This window comes from Betta splendens, chromosome 4 (genome assembly GCF_900634795.4).
Source record: "Betta splendens chromosome 4, fBetSpl5.4, whole genome shotgun sequence".
Lineage (NCBI taxonomy): Eukaryota > Metazoa > Chordata > Actinopteri > Anabantiformes > Osphronemidae > Betta > Betta splendens.
In genome coordinates, this window is record NC_040884.2 from 28,783,363 (window position 1) to 28,809,967 (window position 26,605).

Below are 26,605 nucleotides of genomic sequence, written 5' to 3' on the forward strand. Positions count from 1 at the left end.
AATAACAAAATGACTAGTTATATTTTATTTTATCTTTCACGTTACTAATATTGTATTATTATTAATTTCCAGTGCCCTTTGTTTCCGTGCACCCCCGTAGTTACCAGGAATGGTACAGTCCGACGAGCCTTCACAGGAAAAGGACACAGGTCAGGAAGACGGGGTTTCCGAAACATTACCATTCATTTCTAATATGTCCCGAGCTAACGTGCACCGGGGTTTAGCCATGCGCCGTTAACCTGTCGTAGCACCGGGTTCTAGTCCCGCTAAGTCATTCTACAGGGTGAATGTGGATTTAACAGCTGGGCGTGTTTACATCTGCTAACAGCACTGATGTAACTGTGTCCGACTCGACGGCCGCGTCTTCACAGGTTAGTTCATGATCAGTAACGTCACCAGCAGAATGTATGCGGACGGCAGCGCTTGCTCTGTTACGGGTTAAAGGCCGTTTCCAACGTGACGTGCTCGTCTGCGCCGTTCGTGGATCTCCCATCCTCCAGCTCCGTGTGGTGTTTGTAAAATGTCTGTCCTCTCATCCCCAGAGGAGGAAGCCATCAGCCTCAGCTGCTTGTATCACCCTGGCAAATGCCTAACGCATCAGAAGGTCAGGAGCCGAACCCATCTGGGCCCGCCGGACCGTCGGGCATGCAGAGGTCCGCCAACGTGGGCGAGGAACGCGGTCTGATCAGCTCCTTGGCCCGGGATGCTGCGAGAGTGAGGCGCGCCTCGAGCGCCGAGCTCCACCTGCCGTGGACCTGTCCCGTCACGCACTCCAGAGAGAAGTTCTACACGGTGTGCTCAGACTATGCGCTCCTCAACCAGGCCGCGTCCGTGTACTGCCCTCCGAACCCAGCCAGGACCGCGGTCCAGAGCAAGCTGGATGGCGTGAAGCCCAAGCCCTCGGCTGACTTCGGCGCCGGTCAAAGCGGAGGCGCCCACGTGGGCTCGGACGGGGACTTCGACATGGAGGACGTCTCCTCTGGCATCTCTAAGCCCATTTTGGCCTGGGAGATCGATACAGCAGACTTCAACAGCGTGCTCACCAGAAAGATCAGAACAAGTAGGGCACGTGTTGACTTATATGCTCAGACAGTAAAATGGCTGTTTATTCATGTGCAAACCTATGGTTCCACTTTAAATCTCACAAAACCCCATCATCACAATTCCTCTGATTGTTGTGACACCAACGCTGTTTTTCAGGCAACGTCAAGAAATGCAGCACGAAGAAGATGAAGTCATCAGACAGACCCAGCCGCAATCTGCAGGACGTCCCTCCGCACGCGTCACTGGAGGAGATCAAACAGAGGAAAGTGTTCGACCTCAGACGATGGTAATGTTAGATTTGGGGCCTTCGCTGGTTTTCAATGAAAACACTGTGATGTGAGTCTTACTGCTGTAGCAGTGATGTCATTCATGGTGGTATTTATGGAAAAGTGTGCCTCATGCAGCATATCCTAAATGTAGAATCCCCTTCTTTCCGTGCTGTAATAACTCGATATGTGTATTGTCTATTGCCTGGATGGCTCCTGCTTTAGGTACTGCATCAGTCGGCCGCAGTACAAGACTTCCTGTGGAATCTCTTCTCTGGTGTCCTGCTGGAACTTTTTGTACAGCACTCTGGGCGCAGGGAGGTGAGTGGCATTCACTTGCCTCTGACAGATTTAACAGTACAGCTCAGATGATATTTAAGAGGAAGATCTGTGAAGAAATAATTAAAGGTCCGTTTCTTTTGCACTGCTAGTCTTCCGCCCATCTCTCAGGAGGAGGCGCTGCATATTCTGGGGTTTCAGCCGCCGTTTGAAGAAATCAAGTTCGGTCCTTTCACTGGCAACGCTACTCTGATGAGGTACAAACTGCTGCTTCTGTTGTTGTAGTCGATTTCATATTTTGGGCTCTACCATAGTCACTGATTTCTTAACAACAGGTGGTTCAGACAAATCAATGACAATTTCCGTGTGCGAGGCTGCTCCTACATTCTGTACAAACCACATGGAAAACACAAGACAGCAGGAGAAACAGGTGGGCCTGTATACATTACCACTATACATTAGTCACAGAGGAAATCAAACAGTTACTAGCATGGTAATGTTTTCAGCTGAGGGGGCGCTGATCAAACTGACGCAAGGGCTGAAGGATGAGTCCATGGCCTACATTTACCACTGCCAGAACCACTACTTCTGCCCTGTGGGCTTCGAAGCCACGCCGCTCAAGGCAGCAAAGGCCTATAGGTAGGTCCCAGCTCTCATCTTTTGATGCATCCAGTAGTCTGTCACCCCAGACACCCCCTGCTTCTTGGTGGATAACGGTGCATTAGGGTTTAGAGGTAGAGGTGGGGATGTGAACCGGAAATAAAATAGTTGCTGTAGATTCATGAAAAACAACGCCTTGTTCTGTTAAACTTAAATGAGCAGCTATGATATAGGAAGAGGTAAAACAAAGGTGGCTTCATCGCTGTTTGAAAATGGTTTATTATTTTTCAATGACTTGTCAAGTTTGTTTTTAATGAGTGTGCATCTTGTTTGTGCTAAGGGGTCCTCTTCCTACAAATGAAATGGAATACTGGATCTTGATTGGGGAACCCAGCAGGAAACACCCGGCCGTTCACTGTAAAAAGTAAGATCTGTCACTGTTCAGTGCCTCACGCCGCAGGTATTAATGTGGAGTCTTTCTTTTTAGATGGTTGGACATCGTGACTGACCTCAACACTCAAAATCCAGAGTACTTGGACATTCGTCACACAGAGAGAGGGATTCAGCGCCGCAAAACCAAAAAGGTTCCACGCGCACGTTATCTTAAAGGCTGCTCTGTGCTGACCGGTTAGTGTATAGCATTTGATGGAACCAACACGCTCTCTGGCTCCTCAGGTGGGTGGCAACCTGCACTGCATCATGGCCTTCCAGAGGGTGAACTGGCAGAAGCTCGGCCCCTGGGCCCTGAACCTGGAGAACCTGCGCCACGACTTCCACCACCCGGGCCCCGAGCGCGCTCACGGCAGCGGCGCGGAGGACTCTGAGGAGAGGACGTCCTCCAAGCGCCTGGGCCACCTGGGACGCTCGCACAGCATGGGAAGCCAGAAGGACACCTCCTGGAAACGCCTGTCCAACGCCACGGAGAACAGGCAGAGGAGCTCCCCTGACAGCGACCTTGAAGAGGACGTCACAGACTGAAATCATCTGGAGACACTTGGGCAGGACTAAGCAATGGATATTAATTTACAGAAGAGAAGGGCAGGGTCTAAAATGTAGATTCAGAAATGCTATGACAACCCTAACACCAGTAGTTTCTGGTTTCTATAAACTCTCTGAAGCACTCGGTACCAGGTTTAATCTACTTATGCACAAACACTGGCTAAAAAAGCTGAGCACTGTTAGTTTAGACAATGGAAATAGCAAATGTCTGGGATATTACTTGTTGGATTTGATCTTTTACAAGTAACACTAGACTCCTTTAACGTTGGTTAATTAAGAAGACTGTTCCTTATTGTCTCAATCAGATGTTTTTTTTTTCCCATTTGCCACCATTCTGTTACTGGCAGTATCCAGATTTTGACCAAAGCACCAGCAACTACTACAGATCCCAATAACCCAGGCAGCTACACACACACAAGCCACAACATGTAGACTAATCAGCAGCATATTAGTTTTAGTAGCCATCTGAATAGCAGAGTTCATAAGTTAGAGTATAATCGCTCGCAGATGAAAGTCTTCAATATGGTGACGAGAGCTGCAAACAGACACCTGCCCAACGAAGAGGAACAGAGAATCAGTTCCAAAGACTGTGGTCTCGACCTGACTGTTTTAACCTGAGTTGCTGTAATGTAACGTGTTTCTGTTTTGTCCACCCCCTGTATTCATATAAGAAAGCAGCAGATTGTTTTTCCTTAAGTACTGTTCCACTACATGGTTATTTGTTTGGGCCATCCAACTGCTCATACGCATACACCTCTGCTTCTGTTGTATCACATCGCCTAAAACTCACTGTGGTGATATGCAAGAGTGACAATTATAGCCATCACTAATGCTGTAGATCCTGTTCAAAGACCACACATCTTCCATACTTAGACGTGATGGTCCAGTCGGTGGGCTCCTTGTGCACATAGCGTTCTGTGGTTCTTTCGGTGGAGGTGCTGATCCGTCCCAGTGTCGTGAAAGCAGATGATGTTCTCTTGTGCTTTGTGAGACCTACAGACTGTCTCATAGACGTTCCAGATCCTTTTAGACAGGAGCTACAAAGAGGTCAGCAGTGGAATCCTTGGTATCACCCTAAAACAGACTGCATGCTAGATTTCATATTTATGTACACACAAATTGTGTTCACGTTTGTGTTTGCGCCTTTGCGGTGTCACAATTGTATACTCAAGTGGATTTGATGTAGTGGTTTTATTTATTTTACAATAAATTAAGATTTTTATGAACTCATGTTTCTTTTTATTTGTTTATAAACATCTTCAGCTGCTGTGGCGGCGATCAGCTTTTTAACTGGCGTCTTAACTCTGCTATGTGAGCGGGACCGATACGGCAGCATCCACCTGATGGACAAAGAGAAGCTCATAAGATGAAAAGAATGAAAGCAGAACAGTTAACCAAACAGGTGTTTACTTTACCAATCAGAGAAGCTCCTTGCTTCATCCACGTGTGACTGAGTTCAGGTATTGACCCTGATGCTTTCCCTGATGTCAGCCACCTTTGAGGTTAAAAGAAATAAAGTACAGTAGGCTACAGTAGAATCCTAAACTTTGTTTTGTAGTGAACAGTGTAGGGCTTTCACTAAATGAATGTTGTACTTAGATTTCATTATAGTGTTCATTATCTTATTCTTAATTAGTTTGCAATTCATTCTGTTTGAGTGATTCCTGGCATATTGTTTTTCTTCTAACGTGACCGTTTTATATAAAGCTCAATATCCTTGACTACAGCCTCACCCCTGCTCGGTGTCCCAGTCCTCTCCACTGTTGGGGTAGGCCACCCAGCTCATGTCTGGCCTGAGCAGGGACCTGGCAGAGTCCAGCAGTGGCTCCACTATGTGTGGAGAACAGCAGTTGACACCCACAGCCACCAGCTGCGAGGATCTATTTGCTATCTGGACAGCATCTGTGAACAGACTGCCGTCTGATATACACCTGCCATCCTGCGAGAATATGTCTTTAATGATGTTGTATCACATCAACTGAAACTTCATGCACTCGTGTGTGAATGCACTTGTACCTTGCAGGAAAAGGAGAGCCAGGCCTGAGAGTTTGGAAACTCTCGCAGCAGCTCCACCAGGGCTTCTGCCTCTTTGATACTTGGGATTGTCTCAAAAACAATGAGATCAGGTCCTGCTGCTGCCAAACAGTCAACTTGTGGCCGATGCCAAGTTTTAAGCTCCTTGAAACAACAACACATTAAGATCTCAATACATTTATCATACTACAATCAAAAACTGAATGTATTTCTAAACAGTACAGGAGCAGGGGAGCACTGTCACTTTGATTTTAGAGCATCCTGAAAACCACTCACTTCAACACTCATCTCTGCTGCATAAGCTCCTGTATATTCTGAGCCGTTGTGCAAAAAGGCCCCATATGGTCCAACAGAAGCTGCCACCCAGGGACAATGCTGCCCTTAAGATGTAAATACATAAACCCAATGAAATAGCATCATAGTTACTGTAGCAGGAGGTCCACTCACTGTTTAACTTTGTACCTGTTGGATGACCAATGGAGACAGTTTTCTCTATGACCTTTTTGGCCAAATGAACTCCAGACATCAGCGTCTCTCTGGCGCATTCTGAACTCATGTGCAGGTAATTTATGAATCCTCTAACGCTGGCCTGGTATGTGGCTGTGGTGACAACATCAGCACCACTAAGGAGATACCTGTGGACAAATATTACAAATCACCTCCTCACATAGCTACAGTCAATGCGATGCATGAACATACCTGTAATGAGCGTCTGTAATGGCCTGGGGATTGGTGTGCAAAAGCCTGGCGCTCCATAAAGGGTCTCCCTAAATTTGTGAAACATAGTTGCATCCATCTGTCAAATTATAATCATCTTATAGAATAGTTAATATAATATGTTATGATTAAGCCAAGCTGGATGTAACCAGATAATTTCCAGTAAGATTCTAAATATCTAAATGTATCTGATAGGGATATCAGTGTATAAAATGTCTCTGTTTTATTGATTTATTTGTTTTGTAGGATTATTTTGTTTGAGTAGTCAGGTTACTACAAGCAAGTGATTATTTTTGTAGTCAAGCCTTCAGTAATAAATTAACCCTCAGCCTTGTGGAATGAACTTCAGAATGTCAAACTCTGTTGAAAATAAAAGACTATTGTCGTCACCATTTACAGTCACACAGCAGGTAATGTATGTCATTATACAGATTTGAGGTGAACTGACATGAGAAATCTGTGCTCCGTGATCACATTAGAAGCAGTGAAAGAATATAGATATACCTGCAAACTGAATCCTTGCGCTTCAAGTTCAGTTGCTAATCCACCATCTAAGATCAAAGGTCCGTTATCGCTCAAATAACGTCTCAAATCCATGGAGGAAAATGAAGATGTAAAAGTTAATTTCTAAGCTCTAAATAGAGTTTTGTGGATACAACTAGAATTATAGGCTACAATGCTCTGAAATCAAACGCCTTCTACAAATCTATAGTTTGGTTGTTACTTCGCTAAACATTAACACCAAACTATCTATTTACTCATTCGTCTAACTACCTGCTTGTGTTGTTGTTCCGGGTACCGGTGAAAGTTCAATGGCTGCATTCACAGCTGCTCGAAACTTTAATAATCGTGTCATTTCAACTTCACCAATATCGCTACAGCACCACTAGATGGCACATTACACCCTGTTGTGGAGTAAATCAGCGACATCTTTAATGTAAATATACAAACACAACTTGAATCAGTTCAGTTCAAGCGCCTTCCTATGTACATATTTCCATTCCCATGATGCTCACTTACATTTATATTTTGTTATTTCGCCTTCATCCAAAGTTACGTTAAAGCGAAGTACAACAAAAGAAAGAAAATTTTTAGGTACATATAACTGTGTATAATGTGTTATGTGCTAGATTGTGTTTAGTATAACATACTATATTACTTTCTGTCGACAGCCAACTTCCTTGAACAGGAAATGTGAATGAACGTGACGGTCGGGCGAGCGTAAACGCACCGCGGCTTGTCAACACAGTTACTATAGAAACGAAGGAGCGCTAACGTTAGCTAGCTAAAACAATAGCTGGCGACATCCTTTTTGTTTTCTTTATAAGATGGTAAGTTCGCGTTCAGCTGTTTGTTTGTAATATTACGGTCAACACATAAATCATTACAAACTTTGGTACTAATAAATGAGCTCAAATGGATCAAATCACGTTTGTTTTTAAGAGCAAGAACTACAAGCGTAGCATCTCATAGCACTATGTAATAAGCTAGCTAGCTTGTTAACAGTTTTACAGCAGCAACACGGCGGGTGGATAATACTGTTACCCCAGCTTCTGCCAGCCGGTAATGCCAGGTTAGTTCTCGCTAACTGATGTGTCGACTGAGCCGGGCTAATCTAATTATACTCACCCAGTAAACCTCATGTAGCAAGTGCACTACTAGTAGTGTACTCTACTTGTATTATACCTATACGTTTATAGAGGCTTGGGAATGAGTTGGCCCACATTTTGCATGGACGTACACGTTGAAGTTTAGTTAAATATTAATTGTTTATTATTTCACTAGCTATATACTACTAGTCACCTTCCAAGTTTGTGAACGTCGACTGTTATTAAATAAATGATTTAATCTAGATGTACTGATACATGTAATATACGTGTATTCTGTTTATTAGTTGATGATAGTGCACTTTGAAGTAATAATAAGAAATTGTACTTACAGCATAAATCGTTATTACACCATTTGTCACTTTAATTATTGTAATATGTTAAATATTGAGAGGAAGCAGCACCTAACACAACACTTAACTCAATTTGTTACATTGACAATTGTTTATTTACAAAGTTAAACAACTTGAATGCACACTGGGTAGTTTTGTATTGTAGTCAGTATAAAGTAACCACTGTGGGATAATTAAAATTCTTCTTATCTCAACTAAATTAATAAGCCTTAAATACACCTACAAGTATGATTAAGTATAAGTAAAGGTTTAAATATTAAGTCCATTTAAACCTTCTTAGATTTAAATAGAATTATGCATGTGTTCTTAATAAGTACATTAAAGGTCAACTGGCAGAAAAACAAAATTGCAATATTTTTCACTATAACAAAATCTATGCTTAAGGTTTGCACTGCACCTAATTTACCTAAAATATTTTCTGTGCCAGCTCAGGGTCATGGGGTTAGAGTTTGACTAAGTTAACAATGGACAGAAGCACCTTGGACTTTCCAAGGTTTGGTCGGGATAACGCCCTCTGTTCACCTGACTTCTGTGACTTTGGACTGTGGGACAATGCTTTTACAGTAAAAAGTTCTGGACGCCAAACATAGGCAAATTTTAATGAGGTGACAGTAATGAACTCATAGTTCTGTAAATCTATGTTCTTCACAAGCAGACACATTGACTAAGGCAATCATTATTATCCACGGTGTTGTGCAGCATTAAGCCGTCTTGTTTTACAATAATAAATCTGCCATCTGTTGCTGATAGTCCATTCAATTTTTCTTTGGAATTGTTTCCACAGTCACAGCAACCTTGTTGCATTGGTGACTTTGGATGCTTTAAATAGACTTGCAGAAACTTTTTAAAAGTTTTTCTTTTTAAAAAGAAAAAATATGTCCTCAGAACCAGATTTAATCATAAGTATTCATAAGTAAATCATAAGTATTACTTGAATAATTTTAAATGCTAAAACATACAGTATATTAAGTTTTTGTATGTAAGTCAACCTAAAATCACATCAAGTCTTTAAAATACAGTAGTTGTATACAAATAAAAAAACATTTTCTGTACAATAACATTTTATTAACTTTTTAGTTTGTATTAACCCCATGACTTAGTTCTTCTGTAACTCTTTCAGGAGGATCGCTTTGCCTTTCTTGCTGAGTGGTATGACCCGACTGCAGCTCTCCTGCGGCGGTACCAGCTATTCTACTATCCTAAAGACGGCTCAGTGGAAATGGTAAACATTTACTACTGCAGTTAACATTAGGCTAATCACAAGGTGGATGGTCTGATCCCTAGCTATTTCTGTTCATGTGACCGTGTCCTTGGGCAAGACAATGAACTCCAACTTACCCCAGTGCTTTGCATGGCAGCCACAAAAGGACCAGCGTGCCTTTAAGTTACTACAATGATCAAAACATTTAAAAACTTCTTCCATTGTGTTGTAATAAATATTTTCTAGAGACAAATTCTGGTGAAATGCTTTTAGTTTTATACTTTTGAATTCAATCAAATGATTCAATCAGCACGGTTCATGTTTTCGTGAAATCCCGAACAGCTTAATTCTATAAACAACTAACTATTAAATTCCAAGTATGGTGTTTTTTCAGTTTGATGTCAAGAACCAGCGGATTTTTTTAAGAAGGACCAAATATGATGACCTCCATCAAGAGGACCTATTTATTGGGAATCGCGTCAATGTTTTCTCACGGCAGCTAAACTTGATTGAATATGGGGATCAGTTCACAGCAAACAAACTTGGCAGCAAAAAAGAAAGGTATGATTGACTACTATAAACCTAAAAATGGAAAATGGTTCTTATACATTCCTAAATTTCTTCTTCTTTCTTCTTTTTTTGCAGAACCCTTGCTTTGATTAAGCCAGATGTAGTTACAAAAATTGGAGATGTGTTTGAATTGATATATTCCTCCAACCTAATTGTCACCAAAGCTAAAATGACAAAGCTTACATGGTAAGATCAAAGCCTGTCCGCTGAGTGTCTGGTGATACCACAAGCCAAATGATGTATTCTCACATAAACTGATGGATGGGTCTAGGTTGTCACTCACACTCATAGTTTAATTAAATCAATCTTAGCTTGTGGTACATGACATTCAGTATACTGTTTCACAGGTAATCCTTTTGAATTTCTAATTGCACAATCTCAGCAATGAAGCTGCTTAAACAGGATATAGAATCTACAATAATGTGTGAACATTATTACTGTTGCAAGACATTACTGTTTACAACAGTAATGTCTTGCTCTAAAGTGAAAATTATATTTTGTTTCCATACTGTCAGTCTACAAGATCACTTCCACAAAGAAGTAGTTTGACTTTGGTAAATGTCCTTGTTAGTAATTTGTTGCATAGATCACATACACTAAATGATTTAGTTACTTATTAATGCACTGGCTTATGGTGTTTTTTCATTACAGGATCCAAGCAGCAGACTTTTATATGGAACATCAGACAAAGCCTTTCTTCAAGTGAGTTCGTCTGTGAATCATTTGCCAGTTTAAACAGATTTGAACATCAGTAGAAGATTTCTGGTAGCTGGGTATGATCATTAACAAAGCTTGTGATCATGCTAATCCTATTGACATTGTATTGCCATTTGCCGGCTGACCTTCTGCTGCTAGGTATTGGGTTTAACTGAATGCCTCCTTTTGCAGTAACCTGGTGCAGTTCATGTCCTCTGGTCCTGTGGTTGCCATGGAGCTGATGGGTGATGAGGCCATATCTATCTGGAGAAGGCTCCTGGGACCTGTGGACTCTGCTGTGGCGCGGAGGGAAGCACCGCAGAGTGTCCGTGCCCAGTTCGGAACAGATGGCATCAAAAATGTCGGGCATGGCTCTGACTCACTTGCTGCAGCAGCGAGAGTAAGGACGTTACGTTCATATCTCTACCTGTAACCCCCAATGCACAGTCACAGAATTAGTTTTCTATTTTGTGATTTTCCACTTTCATTTTATTAGGAGATTGAATTTTTTTTCCCATCCACTATCGGTCACGGCCCATCGAATACAGCCACCTATACAGACTGCACGTGCTGCATCATCAAACCTCATGCCATAGCAGAAGGTAAGGAACACTTAGATATTTACTCTATTTCCCTACAGAGGATTTTTAGTATTCACACTACACCACACTTTTATGATCTCTTCCATCAAACGTCTTGTGTCACATAAAGGCACAACATGGTTACTAAGTTTGGCCCTGGATTTTTCCAAATCCCCACTCTGATCCCTATTCAAGGAAAATGCCTCTGGAGCTGTGACCTGTGAAATGTGAAATTCTCTGGACAGAGCTAAAGAATGCATAGAGCAAGTTGCTGAATTGACTGATTGTTCACGACATGCAACACAATTCAGTAGAACAAAGAGGCCTCCATGTTTCTCAGTCTATGTTTCTGATCTGTTCTTTTGGGCCATGACTTTATGACTAGGTCTATATTTATCCCTATTTGTTTCTCTTTAAACATGTGCTCTGATTTCAGGAACTAAGTAGAAGTACAGCTGTAAAAGCCCATGTGTTTATAGCACTAATGTTCATTTTTGAATATATTGACCCGCGTGTGTCTGCGTGACGGTGAGGTGTGCCAGGACCCTGGTACGGTACATGCTGCTTGCTGGTATGACGCAGCGCCACACCTAAATGGACTGGAGCCATCAATAATTTTTGTTATTGCGGTTGCACCTGTGCCTTTCCTGCCTTGACACGTCAAAGACCTACAGTGCATACATTGGATAGGGCGTGCTGAGTGTCATCAACTGGCTGTTTTACTCCAGATTCTAACGTCTACACTTGTATGCACGTTTTAATTCAAATTTGTGGTAACATTGACGTATTTTGCGGTGCTCATTGTTGTCTGGCAGCTAATATTTACATTTCTTTGTCAGACTCTGTGCTACAAGTCCACTGACATTAGTTTGCTCATTGACACGTCATTACTTACGTTGCCATTTGTGTTCTGATTTCAAAGTTGTTACCTGATGGCGACCGATCTGAAAATGCTTTCCTTAAGAATTTTTTAGCACAAAAATATTAAGTAATAAATACATCTTTGTATGTCTCCTAACAAGTTGCAGGAGTTTAGCGAGTCAACAAGTTGAGGGGAATGACTTGTTGACTGGTCTGGCATTTGTTTTCAAGGTATAATTCTATTGTCGTGAGAGATTAGAACTTAGATACTTTTTTTGACCCTATGCTCCTCTAATTTCAGGATGTCACATAACATTTGCACCGTGACGTGAGGCGACACCTGTATGTCTCTAAGAATAGCAACCTAGTCTGGAGTACTGAGCCCAATGTGTAATTACCAGTGAGACTGAAGGCAAAGTGAATCAAAAAGCTGGTTTAGACTTTCCTCAAGTGTCACTTAAGATGCTGTTGTGTGCTCCAGCTACATTTACCTGGGGCAGCCAGTCACAGTAGCGACAAAGAAAGTTTTAACTGAAAATGCAATCAGACATGACTGGAATGGAGAAGCTTCTGTTGCCAGGCACCCAGAATAGGATCGCCTAGCAACAGCACCAGCTGCTGTGGGAGCTGTATTGAGTATGTGTTTATCCTAGGCAGGCTGCTGGCTGCTGCTGGGGGAGGGCCCAAACGTCTCGGGGGGGTGGTTATTCATCTAATACGCACATACTATCTAGAATGTCTAGTATGAAGTGTATCAGCACTGGTCTAAACTGAAAGTGGTGATGCACATAGCGGCATAAGGACCGGAACATGTGCGGTGTACACCTTGTGTCTGCCTGCCAAGTGTTCAGGGCACTTTTTTATCTAGAAGTTAGACTGAGATTATGAGACTGGCGCCCTCTTGCAATTATGATTGTCTGCACCGTTCTGACCTTCACAGCCACTGTTGTACCTTTCTCACTGTGGCTGTAACATTTTCATAAGGAGGTACAGACTTAACTGCCTGGACAAAAATAGTGTCCCTACTTTACAGGACGTCTGTAACGGCCTCACTGTGCTGGACGGTACTGAGGTTGACTGAAGAGCCTTATACAGGTTTCATTTCAACAACACACATTCAGGCTATTAAATGAAAACGGTGATATTTGCTTACACGATTTCACTGTAATCAACTGCTACTGTTGCTCCAGGAATGTTTGTTTAGGATCACACTAAAGAGTTTATTGTAGCACTAAACACCACAGTTGCCAATCTATGTAGACTTCAAGACAAGCTCATAAACATTGGTAGATAAGAACTGCTTTGATGTGTTCACAGGCCTGACTGGAAAGATCCTGAACTCCATATCTTCAGCTGGATTTGACATCTCAGCCCTTCAGATGGTAACAATTTAACAGCCCGTATTATTTTCATGCCGCTGTGTGTTGACCTTGTGCAGATATACATTTTCTATACTTGCCTTATCACCGTGTTCATGTAAATCAGCGTTACACCTAAATATCACGGCTGTACTGACGTAACCAGTGTGTGCACTGTATCGATGTTGTCTCATCCAGCGTGACCTCATCATTGAACTTCGCTTTACTGCAGCAGTGACCTCTCACAATCCATTCGCTTTGCCACATCAGATGTGATGCACATTCTGGGCTGTAGGACAAAAATAAATCAATTATTTTTGGGAACACATGCACTTTGTGTTATGCACTTATGGGACTTAACTAAGAGCACATTATTCATTTGATAATTAGTTATAATTTTATGTCATTGATATTCGTTTGACATTTATGAAAATTATAAATGTCACTATTTCCTACTTTCATTTGATTAAAGACACTTAAGCAAAGAGCCTAACGGTGACTAATGAAACTTGTGTCTCCCAGCTCTTTTGTAAAATGTGATTTTCATGACTGGTATTTTTTGCAGTTCAATGTGGAGCGGGCGAATGCAGAAGAGTTCTATGAAGTTTACAGAGGTGTTGTTACAGAGTATCCTGTGAGTAGAAACACTCAGTTGTGTGCTATATATTATCAAAGGCCTCACTGCAGTTTTAACCTCATTTCTTGCAGAGCATGGTGACCGAGCTGTGTTCTGGACCCTGCATGGTGTTAGAGATCCACGGCACAGACACACCCAGGTCCTTCAGGGACTTCTGTGGGCCCGCTGATCCTGTAAGCACAATCCTATTGATTGATATTCTGCTTCCTCACATGTATAACAGACGTCTTAGCCTTCAGTAAGGGCTGTGGAGCCAATACAGACACGTTTTTACAAAATAGTCTTAGAACCACGTAAAGCTTTAGAATAACGCGCCTAGTGGTTTTAATGAATCCTGAATCAGCAGAAATCTGAGGAACTCTTGAAAATGTTTTAGCCTTTGTGGCTTATGTGGAATAATCTGTTGAATGTGCATGGGTGAACCAATGAGTGTGTGTGTGTGTTCCTGGGTCCTTTGTAATCAGTGCTTCAGGGCTGTGCTCTGGTTAGTGACTATAACATAGGGACCCATACACACTTGCACAGTTCTCCTACCGACTTATTTTCTCAGACTTTTAACCCTGTTCTCACCCCTCAGTGTTACAGACATTACAGGAAAATACTTTCCTAATTAGCTAATGATTTCTGAGTGGCGTGACTCTACATCCCTGTCCATTGGTGTGAAAGTAATTGAGCCTTTGTTATTGGGCTCTGTTATTTTATTAGGTACTCGCGTTATTCTACGTGACCCTGGTTCCGTTATTCTGTGATGATACAGGACATGAGGAAAAAGGAATTGCAGTTAGAACTGTACTGTAATTGTAACAGTACTAGCTGTACTTGATGCCCTAATAGAATCCATGCTAGCGCAGGAGCTTCACTCCTTTTGTGTGTGATTGTGTGTTTTCAGCCTTCTTTCACCCTGCGTAACCTCCTTGATTGCTTTGGACTTTGCTGACTAACTGGGAGGTTGAGCCGTGTTATCGCTTCATGACCTCAGACTCGCCTCGCTATTATCTGACAAATAATCTAAACAGTTGCACTCCTACTCTTTTGTAGTGTTCTGGTATTTGAGAAAGATAGGTGGAAATTCACTGCAACCCTGACGTCTCAGAGTTGCGATGTTGTTGATGAGATTCTTAACAGGGTATGAACCTTTCTGGTTAAGATTGTTCTGGCACGTTCCAAAGTACAGTACATTCTCTTTTCAGACGTTCTAGATGTCATGATCAGGGATGGCACAGTAGAAACAAACACTAAAGGTCAGAATACTGATTATCGCTTAATGCATTGTTTATGGAAAGAATATGGGTATTGATTACCTCCAGTTGGCTAATCTATAAAAACACAGTCTTAATGTCAAACACTACTAGAAGTGTTGATAATAGATAAGATAGTAGATTAAATGTAATATTTCCCTGCAGACAACAGCAGATGCCTGAGAATATAAGGTGCACTGTACAGTATGTGACTGATTTGACGAGGCCTCCTGTATATTACCCACAACTATCCTCTACACTCAGTCATAAGATGGGTCTCTGTCTTGTGATGTTTCCTTATCTGAGCGTAGACAGAGATACCGGTCCTCGACCAGCTCTCCCCTGGTCCATTGTTGTTGTTGTCCACTTCTGTAGAGTTTAATTCTATCAGCCTGCTGCTGTCAAGCTGAGTCACCTCACTTATGCTACAGTATCCTGTGTCCGTAGTCTAACACTAGAGATCAACAAATAGGCTTAAATGTCTTCTGATGCTTCGATAGGAGCCCTGCATGAGGATGGGTAAAGTTGTTCCTGTCCTTTATGGCTTCATTCTGACCCATCTAAATACATGAAAATCATGGTCTGGGCCTGGTCCTTCAGAAGCCCATTCAGTAGCCATTAAACATGCTGCTGTTGTTCTCTACCACCACTGTGTTTTTACATTGACTAAATTGCACAGTGCTAACAGTAGTGTGGACTCCAGCTGAAGCTGAGGACAGGTCGGTGTATTCAGCAGGGCTGGACACTGAGACGGGACTTCTCAGTTTCCAGGCAGTCATGTAACCACTGTGTGACTCTGCTCCAGCCATTATTGTTTGCGAGAAGCCAGTAGTCATTAGGCGAATGTCATTCTAGCACACTATGGGACTCATTAAAATCAAATTAAACACTGACCGCAGGTCACTCATGGCTATCTAATGCAATTACAGAGAGCAGTGCTTTGCTACAAATTCTTTATCTCTAGGTAGCTCTCCCACTAATTTGCCCTTTGAGTCTCGTGGCATGGGGCACAAAAACAACAGCTCCTGTTTTACCTGCTTACCTTTATTCAACAGGGTGTTGTCTTCCTTTTTCTGTGACACAGAGTTTTTTTGTCATTATGCACGTTTCTGCAACTCAACAGGAGACTTTAATCACTGAACTGCAATATTATGGGTCAAAAACAAGACTAGCCATGTGAGGTGGTGCTGTACTGCTTTGAACTACATACAAACAAGCCAGGCAGCACAAAACAGGGTACAGGTGTTCTTACTGATTGGCAAATATATATGCACATAAACCAAACCACCAAGTAGAGAAATATACTTCAAATGACCTGATGTACTGTCTAGGTCTTATACTACATGTAGCACTATACTGGAAAATGCTCCATATACATTTACCTGTTCTAACATCCATCCATCCATCCATCTTCTTAACCGCTTACTCCCTAGTGCGGGGTCACGGGTGGTGCTGGAGCCTATCCCAGCTGGCCACGGGCGAGAGGCAGGGTACACCCTGGATGGGTCGCCAGTCCATCACAGGGCAACACATAGACAAACAACCATTCACTCACACACTCACACCTACGGGCAATGGAGAGAAGCACGTAATGCACGTCTTTGGACTGTGGGAGGAAGCCGGAGAACCCGGAGAGAACCCACGCAGACACGGGGAGAACGTTCTTGCTGTGAGGCGACAGTGCTACCCACCGCACCACCGTGCCGCCCCTGTTCTAACATGTAAACATGTATATTTAAAGTAACACATCTTGGACAAGAACTAAGTTCTTCTGGTTCCACCATCCGTGCATGTACTACATGTTCTGTAGTACATTCATTCGAAGCAGGAGGCTTGTTTTCCACAAAGATGTCTGTTAAAAGCACAATGAATGGCTTTGAGGAGCTGGATGGGGTGAGGTGTACGACCTTGAAACTTGTTCCTGCTCTATGTGGGCGTTCCTTTTAACCACTGGAGGGTAGAACCTGCCATCCTCTGCATCAGGAGCCGTTTTAAAACTTAACTGTAAATGCAACACACTTGGTGAATATATGCTATATAAGCTTTACGTTCCTTTAGAGTTAACAGTGATCTTGGTGAATCAATTATTCACAAAATGCCCCTGTGGGAGGTTTGCATTTCCTGGAGGCAAAGGCAGAGTAGCAAAGGGCAAGACAGACTGGCTTTGACCTTGGGAGTATCTGATGTTGAGACGAAAAGGACAAATGCTTTAGATAAAGCTGTTGCCTGGAGAAAATCTCAGCATTTGTAAGCACTAGAAAGGAGACTTTGGTTTTGTGTGACGCTGTCAAAATAAAATACCTCTGTGAGTGACCTGTAGTGTATAATGATGAAATTTAAAATGGTATGGAAATTATATTAGTTTTATAATAATATAGATGGACAAATGATGAATGTGAAAAAAACAAACACACATCAGTGAAAATGTAGCAATATTAGACTTAATGAACTTGCATTATGAAATAGTGGTAATTCCTCCCTCTCGTGTCACCGTGTCAAAGCTGCTGAGTGTCTGTGTTTTGTCATTTCCTCTACAGTCACATGTTCAGTTGCTGAGTAATCACTGTGTTGTGGGAACAAGCTGTTCAGGATGTTCAGTTTCAGAACGAAGGATTATTTAAACTTGATATGATACATGTTGCTATTGTTTTTAAAAGCTTGTTGATTGGTGCGATTCGTGATGAAGGAACTCATGCAGTTTTCGTTCAACAGGAAATTGCACGGCATCTCCGTCCCACCACGTTGCGTGCTCTCTACGGCAAAGACAAAGTGAAAAATGGCGTGCATTGTACAGACCTCCCTGAAGACAGTGTCCTGGAGGTGGGTGCTACTCCACTAACACACACACAGACATTGTGCTCTCCATGTACTGTAGTTACACCCACATCATTTAATGTGGAGCTGGTCTGATCCTACACATAGGTTTCTTCATTGTCTGTCAGCCCATGCATAAATAACCACCTTGCATTTTAGCCAAGAACAAAACCCCCTCCACTATGTGAAGCCGAGTCGCATGACTCTGCTCTGTGGGCTGTGGCAACCTTAGATCACATTGGTTTGTAGGAGAACAAGAGTGGCAGAGGAATTTGAAACAAAACCATTGTTTTGCAGGGAGTGGGTCTGACCCATCGAGCGCCATTGTTCAGGAAAGCTCCTGATCTGTAGTCTGGACAAACGCCTCCTTGTTAAAAAGTAGCCTGTGACTGAGCAGCCATTTTCCTCTGATTTGAACACACTAGCCAAGAAAAGGCTTGTGCAGAGAATTAACTTACTTATTATTCTTAGTAACATTAATTCATGACATGACATGAACGGGGAAGGACAGGCTACTGCTGGTGCTGTAATGAATTTCAATTTTCTTTTCAGGTGCAGTACTTCTTCAAGATATTGGATGGATGAATGCAAACAAGAAACCACAATTAACAAAGGAGGACATCACATGAAGAAAACATTTAACTCCAGCTCCTCAGATAGTTTTAAATTTTTGTTTATTGTTTCAGCCTTATGCAGATTAAATAAAGTGACCAGAGAACACTCTTGACAAATGTTTTATTGTCAACATTGAATTAAGTATTGTCACACCAACTAAACAATTTATTACGAGGGATACTGCATTGCCTCTGATATTCTCTAACTTTTTGACCAGCGACTTTGGTATTGGATTCATACATTAAACTCTGAAAAAAAATGTACAACTGCATAAATATAAAATTCTTTCATTATGAAAATGGCTAAAACATTCAATAGTAAGTTACATCACTTCAGGTGATGTCTCCAGCAAAACAGATTTCAAAGCACTGAGTTGCCACTGTTTCCACAGAGGTGACAGTCTTCTAGGCTGGACCCACAAAGCTTTACACTATGAATTAAGAATGAACAGATGTAAGAGCGTCGAACAGAAGTGTTACCAAATTATATCCTACAACTGAAGTGAACAACAAAGAAAAGGCTTACAAATGTACCCTTCCACAATGTGAAAAACTTGGCTAAAAAGAGACAAAAGATGCCGTGGAGCACAGTCATTTACTCATACAAGGGTTTTAAAGGTTCAGAGTACCATGCTAGTACTATGCTAGTATTTCAGTTAGTCAGAGCACATTGACACACACCCCACACACTCACATAAGCGAACATATCTGCACACCTTGGACCACTAAAGCAGACATAAGACAAGTAAGATTACAACAGGACTGAACTACAGCACTGGACACTCCAAAAATAGATAGGAACCACGTTAGGATGAAATACTTGGGGAAAACACAGTTCGCTACACGTCAGTAGTGGAATCGTGGTTTTACAGTAATAGATGAACACATCCTCATGGCTCAAGGAATATTTTCATTTCATCAGTAGAATAAATAGTTGCTATTGCTACTCTTTTACATTCTAACCCTTAACAAACACACAGAAAAGCTAGTGTAAAGCACATGGATTAAGTGTAGGTCCTGTATACTATGAATGTTCAAAGACTAGTGGTGTTTATCTGAACTTTATTACTCTCTACATATTATGAGTTGTGAACATGAGAGTGCTCGTCATGGCTGAGGTCATGAGCTGATTGTGAACTTGACATCAAAACGTCCTTGGTAGCGGTCTTTCTCGCTGTAGTCGATGTTTGCTCCATATACTTTGCACTCGATGCGGAGCTCATGCCCCACAGTGAGATTGGTGAAGTGAATGGCCACGAGAGGCTGCAGGTACTGTGGGTGTAGTAGTTTGCCATAGTATGGGTAGTACTGAAGAGGAAAGCCTTCGCCCAAGCCATAATACTTGATCTCACCAATCTTGCCTTCATCATCTTCTCTCTGCAAACACAAAATTAAATATGGATTAAAATTCATTTATTATTAGTGCTAATACATTATGGCTAGATGCTGATTCAGCAAACATACCTTATTTTTGCAGTGAATGGGGATCAAGTTGGGGTTTACTTTGCCACGCAGAGCTTCTGGGAGGGAAGATTCATTGCCAGGAACCTAAAAGGTCAGACAACGGTAGATGAACGTTCTAAGCAGCTGGTTGTTAGATCTCTCTCAAGCTGTCAGTTAAAGCTAGGCGGTGCTACAGCATGTGGTTTCCCAAGGTCAAACTCGCAGCTTGGTCTGATGAGCATTTGAAGCGTTTATCAATATAAAGTTATAAAAAAATAAAAGCCTGGCAAAATCTGTGACAGTCTGTCAGTATGCCACTGACAACCTTACAATAAATAATCAAGTACATTGCTCCTTAATGTGTAAAGCAGAACTACAACTAGTGTCTTTATAACGGTGACTACGTTGGATAAATAGATACTGTACGAAGCGTTCCCAAAACATGTACCTACTACATATCTATATCAGTAGTTTACAATACATTACAACAGGGAGAGTTGGGATCTATTCAGACGTTTACATAGGAACCTAGCAAAGCAGTGTTTCTTAATGCACTTAACTGAACAAATATGATAAATATTTGGTTAAACCTGTTGTTCCTCTAAAACCCCTGTTGCAAATATAGTGTAGACCTACCTTTGGTCTGAAGTTGACGATCCTGTTGAGTTTAACAATAAGACACGGCTTTCCCTCTTCGAAACCAAAAGTCGGATCATGCTGCCCTGAGCACTGCTGAAGCCAAGAGATGTTAAAACGACAAGCCATCCTCTGTCCCAGGTCATTTTCCAGAGAACCACGGTCCTTGTATGTTTGAGGAGTAGCTACAAGAGGCAGAAAAGCCCATTACAACCATGGAAATGAACATGTAAATAAACAAATCCAAAGTATTAATGCGCCATGTTTCCTATGACAATGTATCAGAACTGAAATGTGTGTAACAAGTCTTGATTGACGATTGTTACATACCCATCAGGGATCAGCCAGAGAGTATGACAGTCCCTGTATGACTGGCTTATACTTGCCTCCACAGTCTTCAAATTTCGACTCTGCCTTCTGTTGATCAGTTTGGTATTTTCCTAGGAAACTCCTCATGCTGTCAGTGTACTTCTTATATGTAGTTGGATCATTAATATTGAAAGCAATTTCTGATTTGTCTGAGCGTGGGGTGTGTGATAGACCTGAAAGAGAAAATACAACATGCTCTAATTAAAAAAATAATAATAGAAATATAACTATAAATATCAAAGACCACACCATGTATCACGCATCCTCGTCATTGTAGAGCCCAGGAATACTCTGTTCTATTGTGTTAGGACAGCAGACAATGTGGGGACTTGAGGATTTCCTCAGATAGCTCTATATAGCAGTAATTTTCCACAGACCTTGTGCACAAGGCCCTAGTGAGGCGTGGCATAAAGGGAATCAGATGGGTGGGAAGGGGAGTGAAAAGAAACATGACATCAGTGAACCCCCTAGCAGTTGGACCTGTTTATTTGTTGCTTTAGACATGATCACGACAGGACTAATGTGTCCAGGAGAGACAGAAAACTAACATTTGAATTTCAGCAGAAGCTTGTGAAAGTTCACCCATTCCCTGCCCCCACCCATCCACACTCACGTGTGTCTCTCACTCACAATGGAAACTTTTAGCCTCAGAGTGAGAGGCGGGCCTGAGCTCTGAAAAAAAAACACATCTAACTACTCAGCTTCCTTTATTGTGCCACTACTGTAAAGTCACTTTAGCACTCACTGCTTTGTTGGGCTCCACTTTGATGATGAGTGGATGCTCGACACACCAAGCAACAGGCAAACGACCCCACAAACCTAGTCATTTACAATGCCTGCTAAAAATACTGCAAAGTCTCCAGCATGTGCTGTGCAAACACGTACTGGCGCGGCACGACGAGGCCGGGCACCACGCATCTCCATGCTTGCCTGAAACTTCGAAAAGCTAGTGGGACTCGACGGGCGTTTGATAGCGTTGTTCTCACAAGATTACAGATTGGAATTTTTCTCCAGCAAAACAAGCTTAACGGCCTCTTAGCTGTGATGAAACTAAACCTTTTTCTTAAAGCATGGAGTGTAGTCTGTGTCTGCGCCACACAAGTACATGCAAACATGTCAGCTGTGGCACATAATCATGGCACACATAAATCGTTTTAATCACAATGGGTGTAAGCCTCCACTGTTCCACTGCAGCCTGAGCAGGGGGGGTGCACTGACTGGCTGAGAGGAGTGAAGGACAAAATGGCTGAACCTATCTAAGGTCAGACAGACTTCTGATAGAGTAGCTGCTTAAAGGCACATCCAGCAGACATTTTAGCCACGGAACGCACAGTCAGTCACAACATCACAGGCACATTTCTCATGAACGTGAAGGTGCTCCATCTTAAAGATTTTTGGCTTTGCGTTTTAAGTTGTGAAGCATCAGGTATGTTATAACAAAATATTTAGACTATATTTACCTGGGGGTGCAACTCTGTCCTGGTAGGTGGGTTTGTAGTTACTTAATGTGAGCAGCAATGCCTGAATGGTTCCAATGAAAATTCCAGCCAAGCATCCGTAGAATATCACGTAGAACAAGAAGATTTTAACTGTGGAAGGAAAAAGTGAGTCAGTGGTCACTGAGAATACTGCCAATTGTCAGTATATTAAGTGAATGTGTTTCATAAAGCATGAAGTATCATAAATGTGGATGTTTTGCTTATCAAACCACTCATCCACCTTTATATTCAAAAAACAAAGCAACAACCAAACCACATTATCAGTGGCATAGGGTATTGGAGAAAGGAGGCCCAGCCAACCAGCTGATTCTCTACAGTCTGTGGCAACAGATAATGCCGTGCACTAGGAAAGTGTAATTGTGATGATGGGACAAAACTCCGTCCCTCCGTAGTATAAAGGTTAACATTGATTCTGTAGGGGGTTGTGGTTTGTATGACATAAGTCGTAGTGTGTCTCAGGGTATGAGCATGAATGAAAGTGCAGGAGGCACTTTTAACATGCTATCAGTGTACATAAGGAATGACAATCATGTAGGTTTTCACTTTCAAGTTGAGGAGCCAAAGGGCTGTTAATGTATCATGTCATGTCAGTGATAGAATATGCTTATATTTAATTCAGAAAAACATTAAAATGCTCAAGACATAATGCAGATGGATTAATGAAAGTAAGAACAGTATATGTTATGTGTTATACATCAAGTATTGTAAACCCTGAAACGGGACAGAACAGAAAATGCAGAGGAAATGCAAGTTGCATTTTCTGAGCAAACTACAGCAAAAAATAAGGAGTCGACTTTGTTTTCTGGAAGGCCTGTGTTTGCAAGCAGTTCCCAAAAGCGGTGACACAGTGGGGGAGGGTCTGCATTAGAGGTGGCTGTGGTTCTGTCACAAATGTCCACTGACTCCTTGTTTACTGGAACCACAGCCTTCCTGCTTTTGAATAATTAGAGTAATGATAAATAAGAGGTAAACCATACAACTCTTGCTTTTTCCTGGTTTCAAACAATAAAGAATGTTGTATCTGGACAAAGCCAGGTGGCTTCAATCGACTGTGTTAAATTATAAGAACTGATTGTTCTTTTTTGTTTACAAGTCGGTGGATCAAACCTTGACTTATGGTTATAAAACAGCCATAGTTTGTAACAGAACATGAAGCCAGTGTTCAGACCTGTGGCCAGGTAGGGTTTAGTAGTGCGCCTAAGCTAAACTATAGACACAATTATTTGCAGTATTATTATTAAATGTTACAAGCAGCATCTGTTGTGTGGAGAGGTACGGATTTCTAAGGCAAAAAAACATGTCATGCTTTTGTCCCAGTGGAAGTTCTACCATGTCAGTTTGTTTTAGCTGGTTGGTGCGTCACTCAACATGTACCAGTGGAATCAGATCAGGGCTTCTTTGGCCACATACAGGTTTTATTCAAGGGTAACGGACCTGAAATGAACATGAATTGTAGGGAGTGCACGTGGGCGATCCGGGTACACAACACCATTTTGTGTCTAGGCGCGTCAGATATCAGCACACACATGTAAGTAGCACAGGAGCTGGGCCGCTGCTGGGGGAAGATAGTTTGAATGGGAGCACCTCCCCCACCGGGTCGCTGCGGCGCGTGCTGCCGGGCCCCGCCGCCACATTCTCTCGCCGCACGGACGTCTCCGCTTTTTTTTTTTTGTTTTTTTAAACACGACGGTTCCGCCGGTGCCTCCGCTCGTCGTCTCGGGAGCTCTGCGCCACGTTTTTGGCGACACTTTCATTCGTCTGGCGCGTGCGAACGAGCACGCGAGAGCCGCGGCGGAGGCGTCGGCGCTCGTCATTTCCTCTATTTACCTACTCGAAACAGTGCAAACAGTGCTCGGTCACGGAGGCACGACGCTGTCGGAGCATTGGGGATCATTTGCGATATGTGTTTTGAGAAGCCGACACGCTCTCTGGATCCCAGACACAGACGTACCTGTTGCTTTCAGACACGCCGCTCACTTTTTAGTTAGTGCGACACCGCTCCCCTCACGACAACCACCGGCCACGTCGTTATTATATCGTAATACGCATATATGCACTCAACGCAACTCTAGTAACACCCCACATTATTACTAACGTTGTGGCGTCACCTCCCGTAACTTCGCCACGAACTCGCCGCAGACTTAGCGGCTGCGCTGTTACGACTGCGACATCACGTTACTGAGATTTCATTTGACTTAATTTGGGCAAATCAGACTTTTTTCCCCCCGACAGTGAGCGTTTTGCGTCTTCGTTAAGCTTTGAGGAATGCGACGCGTTTAATGAGCAAAGACAAGTCGATGAATGCGTCTATTCTCTCGGGGAAATAAGTAGTTGGAGATGGAGAGGGGCGGACCTTAACACGTCGTGATCTGTTCCCCGGCACCATGTTAACCAACGGCCGTCTCTCACTCAGACAACAACACGTTCAGAAGTCGTGGGACGGTGGAGCTCGCTGGTTCCTCCATCGTCCTGAATGTAGATAATCTGTCTAATTAGGGGTCATTTTAGTCCCCTGTCCCCTAAAGTAGCATAAAGAGGGGTAGAACCAATTAGAGGTGGGTTCAATAATCGTGGGTTTGAGTGAAAGGGGGAGAGCGTATCTAGGCCCGTTAAACAGCAGCCAGACATTCGATATTGAGCTTATTAATAAAATGTCCCCCGTGTCTGGTGTTCTTGAAAGGTCGTGGGCCGGTGAGGCACAACTTTCACCATTTGGTTTAGTTAAAAGTCCAGATCCATCACAGACTGTCCTTCAGGATGACCTTTTCGAACAGGGCGTCTAGAAATGAATGGGCTGCACCCGGACAATCACTTCCTATTACAACCACGAAAGCGGCTGTCGGTGGAGACAGATCAGAATCACACAGGCAAACACAACGATGCACATACAACAAACTTGACAATCCTTTTCTCTTAAGGACAGCACTCGACCCGGAGCACGCCCAGTGGGCTCACCCCGTCCGAAACCGCCCGTTTGACGCGGCGCACGGGCGACTTTCCGCTTATTTAACAGGGCAACTTGTAGCTACCGTCGCGCCGAGGAGCCGAGTCACGACGCAGCAGCGCGTCGCGCGCGGCGAGCTCTAACAGGTGCTGGCCGCGCGGCCAGGAAATGGAGACAAGACGAATGAAAGCCCGCCGAGCACGACGCTGCCCGCTCCCCGTCAGCGCCGACGACGTGAGGCGGCGTGTTGGTTTCGTACAAATAAAGTGGCTACTCACGCCAACTGCAGCCCGTTCGTCCCAGAAACTCTCGCTTCTCCGAATTCCACATAAAATTCTTCCAACCGCCGCCGTCGCTCTCCTTATTTCCCGACATGTTTAACTCCCAGGTACCGCGTCCGTCCTCCTTTCTACTCGGCGTCGTATGGACCCAGCGGGCGGGTTTCTCCGACACAGTTGACTGTCCCCCCACAGGAAGCCAGAAAGGACAGTTTCGTACCCGACTTCACCAATTGTACCAGTCACAATTTATGTCGGAGGAAAACCCGCTCCGCCTGCGAACTCCCGTAATAAGTTCCCCTCGAGGAGGGAGGGCTGGCTGCAGCAAATCACAGCCCTCCGCTGCGTGTTGCGTAAGAGACCAACGGCCGAGGGGGCCGTCCCGCCCCTCCGAAGGTAGAGACTGACAGCTCCACGAGCTGCGGTTCTACACGGTGGCGCGTGGTGCCATGGCAACACGTGCTCCCCGAGGCTGCTATCCAACGGAGGCAACTCAAGCTAAGATGAGACGCGCACAACGAAGTGCAGGCTGGTCCGGGGTGTATTTTTTCTTTTAATAATACACGATAAAAATGCTAATAATTAGCCCCAGCTATTTGAAACCAGAAAACAAACTTTAAGCCCATCATCTGCCAACTTTTAACTTCCAAAGGCCAGAGACTTATGGTTAATGGCCTAGCTCTGATAACACAATTATTGTTGTCTCCTAGGCAAAATCAATGGTTTATTTGTTAGTATCAAGTGCAGTAATAAATTAAAATATGACAAAGTAAAGAGTCACAGTGGAAATCTATGTGAATCCAGTTTGTGATCATCTGAAGTCCACTCCTGTTCCCACACTCAGCATCACTTGGTCATGAGTCACAAGTGAATGATGCTGCATGCTGACTAGCCAAAGTGATTGCGTGCGGTTGTTGTGATTCGGTTCTTACTAGTGCTGATTGCGTGAACAGGAGAAGTGAGCAGC

The 26,605-nt window shown here is 43.0% G+C and overlaps 4 protein-coding genes across 6 annotated transcripts; 2 read left to right on the forward strand and 2 right to left on the reverse strand.

Annotated features, from left to right (window-relative positions):
* The first annotated feature begins 160 nt into the window (after positions 1 to 160).
* Positions 161 to 4,414, forward strand: LOC114854712 (basic immunoglobulin-like variable motif-containing protein). The gene is made up of 10 exons (XM_029149343.3): positions 161 to 371; positions 543 to 1,060; positions 1,201 to 1,330; positions 1,536 to 1,631; positions 1,742 to 1,846; positions 1,925 to 2,019; positions 2,096 to 2,228; positions 2,530 to 2,613; positions 2,677 to 2,773; positions 2,865 to 4,414. Exons 2-10 carry the CDS (start codon positions 586 to 588, stop codon positions 3,165 to 3,167), a joined length of 1,518 nt encoding a protein of 505 aa, XP_029005176.1. The 5' UTR covers positions 161 to 371; positions 543 to 585; the 3' UTR covers positions 3,168 to 4,414.
* Positions 4,361 to 7,447, reverse strand: zgc:172121 (uncharacterized protein LOC337599 homolog). The gene is made up of 9 exons (XM_029149346.3): positions 6,714 to 7,447; positions 6,444 to 6,532; positions 5,922 to 5,989; positions 5,685 to 5,857; positions 5,499 to 5,602; positions 5,205 to 5,366; positions 4,922 to 5,127; positions 4,604 to 4,683; positions 4,361 to 4,528 (listed from the first exon to the last, which is right to left on the reverse strand). The coding sequence occupies exons 1-9, from the start codon at positions 6,793 to 6,795 to the stop codon at positions 4,467 to 4,469; spliced, it is 1,026 nt and encodes a 341-aa protein (XP_029005179.1). The 5' UTR covers positions 6,796 to 7,447; the 3' UTR covers positions 4,361 to 4,466.
* nme7 (NME/NM23 family member 7) lies at positions 7,133 to 18,575 on the forward strand. 3 transcript variants are annotated; one of them, XM_029149345.3, is made up of 13 exons: positions 7,210 to 7,270; positions 7,446 to 7,512; positions 9,020 to 9,121; positions 9,495 to 9,661; positions 9,746 to 9,856; positions 10,322 to 10,372; positions 10,559 to 10,766; positions 10,863 to 10,968; positions 13,126 to 13,190; positions 13,732 to 13,800; positions 13,875 to 13,976; positions 17,754 to 17,861; positions 18,408 to 18,575. In XM_029149345.3, the coding sequence occupies exons 3-13, from the start codon at positions 9,119 to 9,121 to the stop codon at positions 18,438 to 18,440; spliced, it is 1,023 nt and encodes a 340-aa protein (XP_029005178.1). In that variant the 5' UTR covers positions 7,210 to 7,270; positions 7,446 to 7,512; positions 9,020 to 9,118; the 3' UTR covers positions 18,441 to 18,575. The 3 variants fall into 3 exon arrangements, 2 of the variants coding, with proteins under 2 accessions (XP_029005177.1, XP_029005178.1); XR_008694346.1 differs by lacking the exon at positions 7,446 to 7,512 and having other exon boundaries at positions 7,133 to 7,270; positions 13,732 to 13,780; positions 18,408 to 18,440; XM_029149344.2 differs by lacking the exon at positions 7,446 to 7,512 and having other exon boundaries at positions 7,133 to 7,270.
* atp1b1a (ATPase Na+/K+ transporting subunit beta 1a) lies at positions 18,574 to 26,000 on the reverse strand. Its single transcript, XM_029149349.3, has 6 exons — positions 25,639 to 26,000; positions 22,378 to 22,506; positions 20,935 to 21,090; positions 20,549 to 20,733; positions 19,934 to 20,017; positions 18,574 to 19,846 (listed from the first exon to the last, which is right to left on the reverse strand). The coding sequence occupies exons 1-6, from the start codon at positions 25,733 to 25,735 to the stop codon at positions 19,589 to 19,591; spliced, it is 909 nt and encodes a 302-aa protein (XP_029005182.1). The 5' UTR covers positions 25,736 to 26,000; the 3' UTR covers positions 18,574 to 19,588.
* Positions 26,001 to 26,605: the final 605 nt, after the last annotated feature.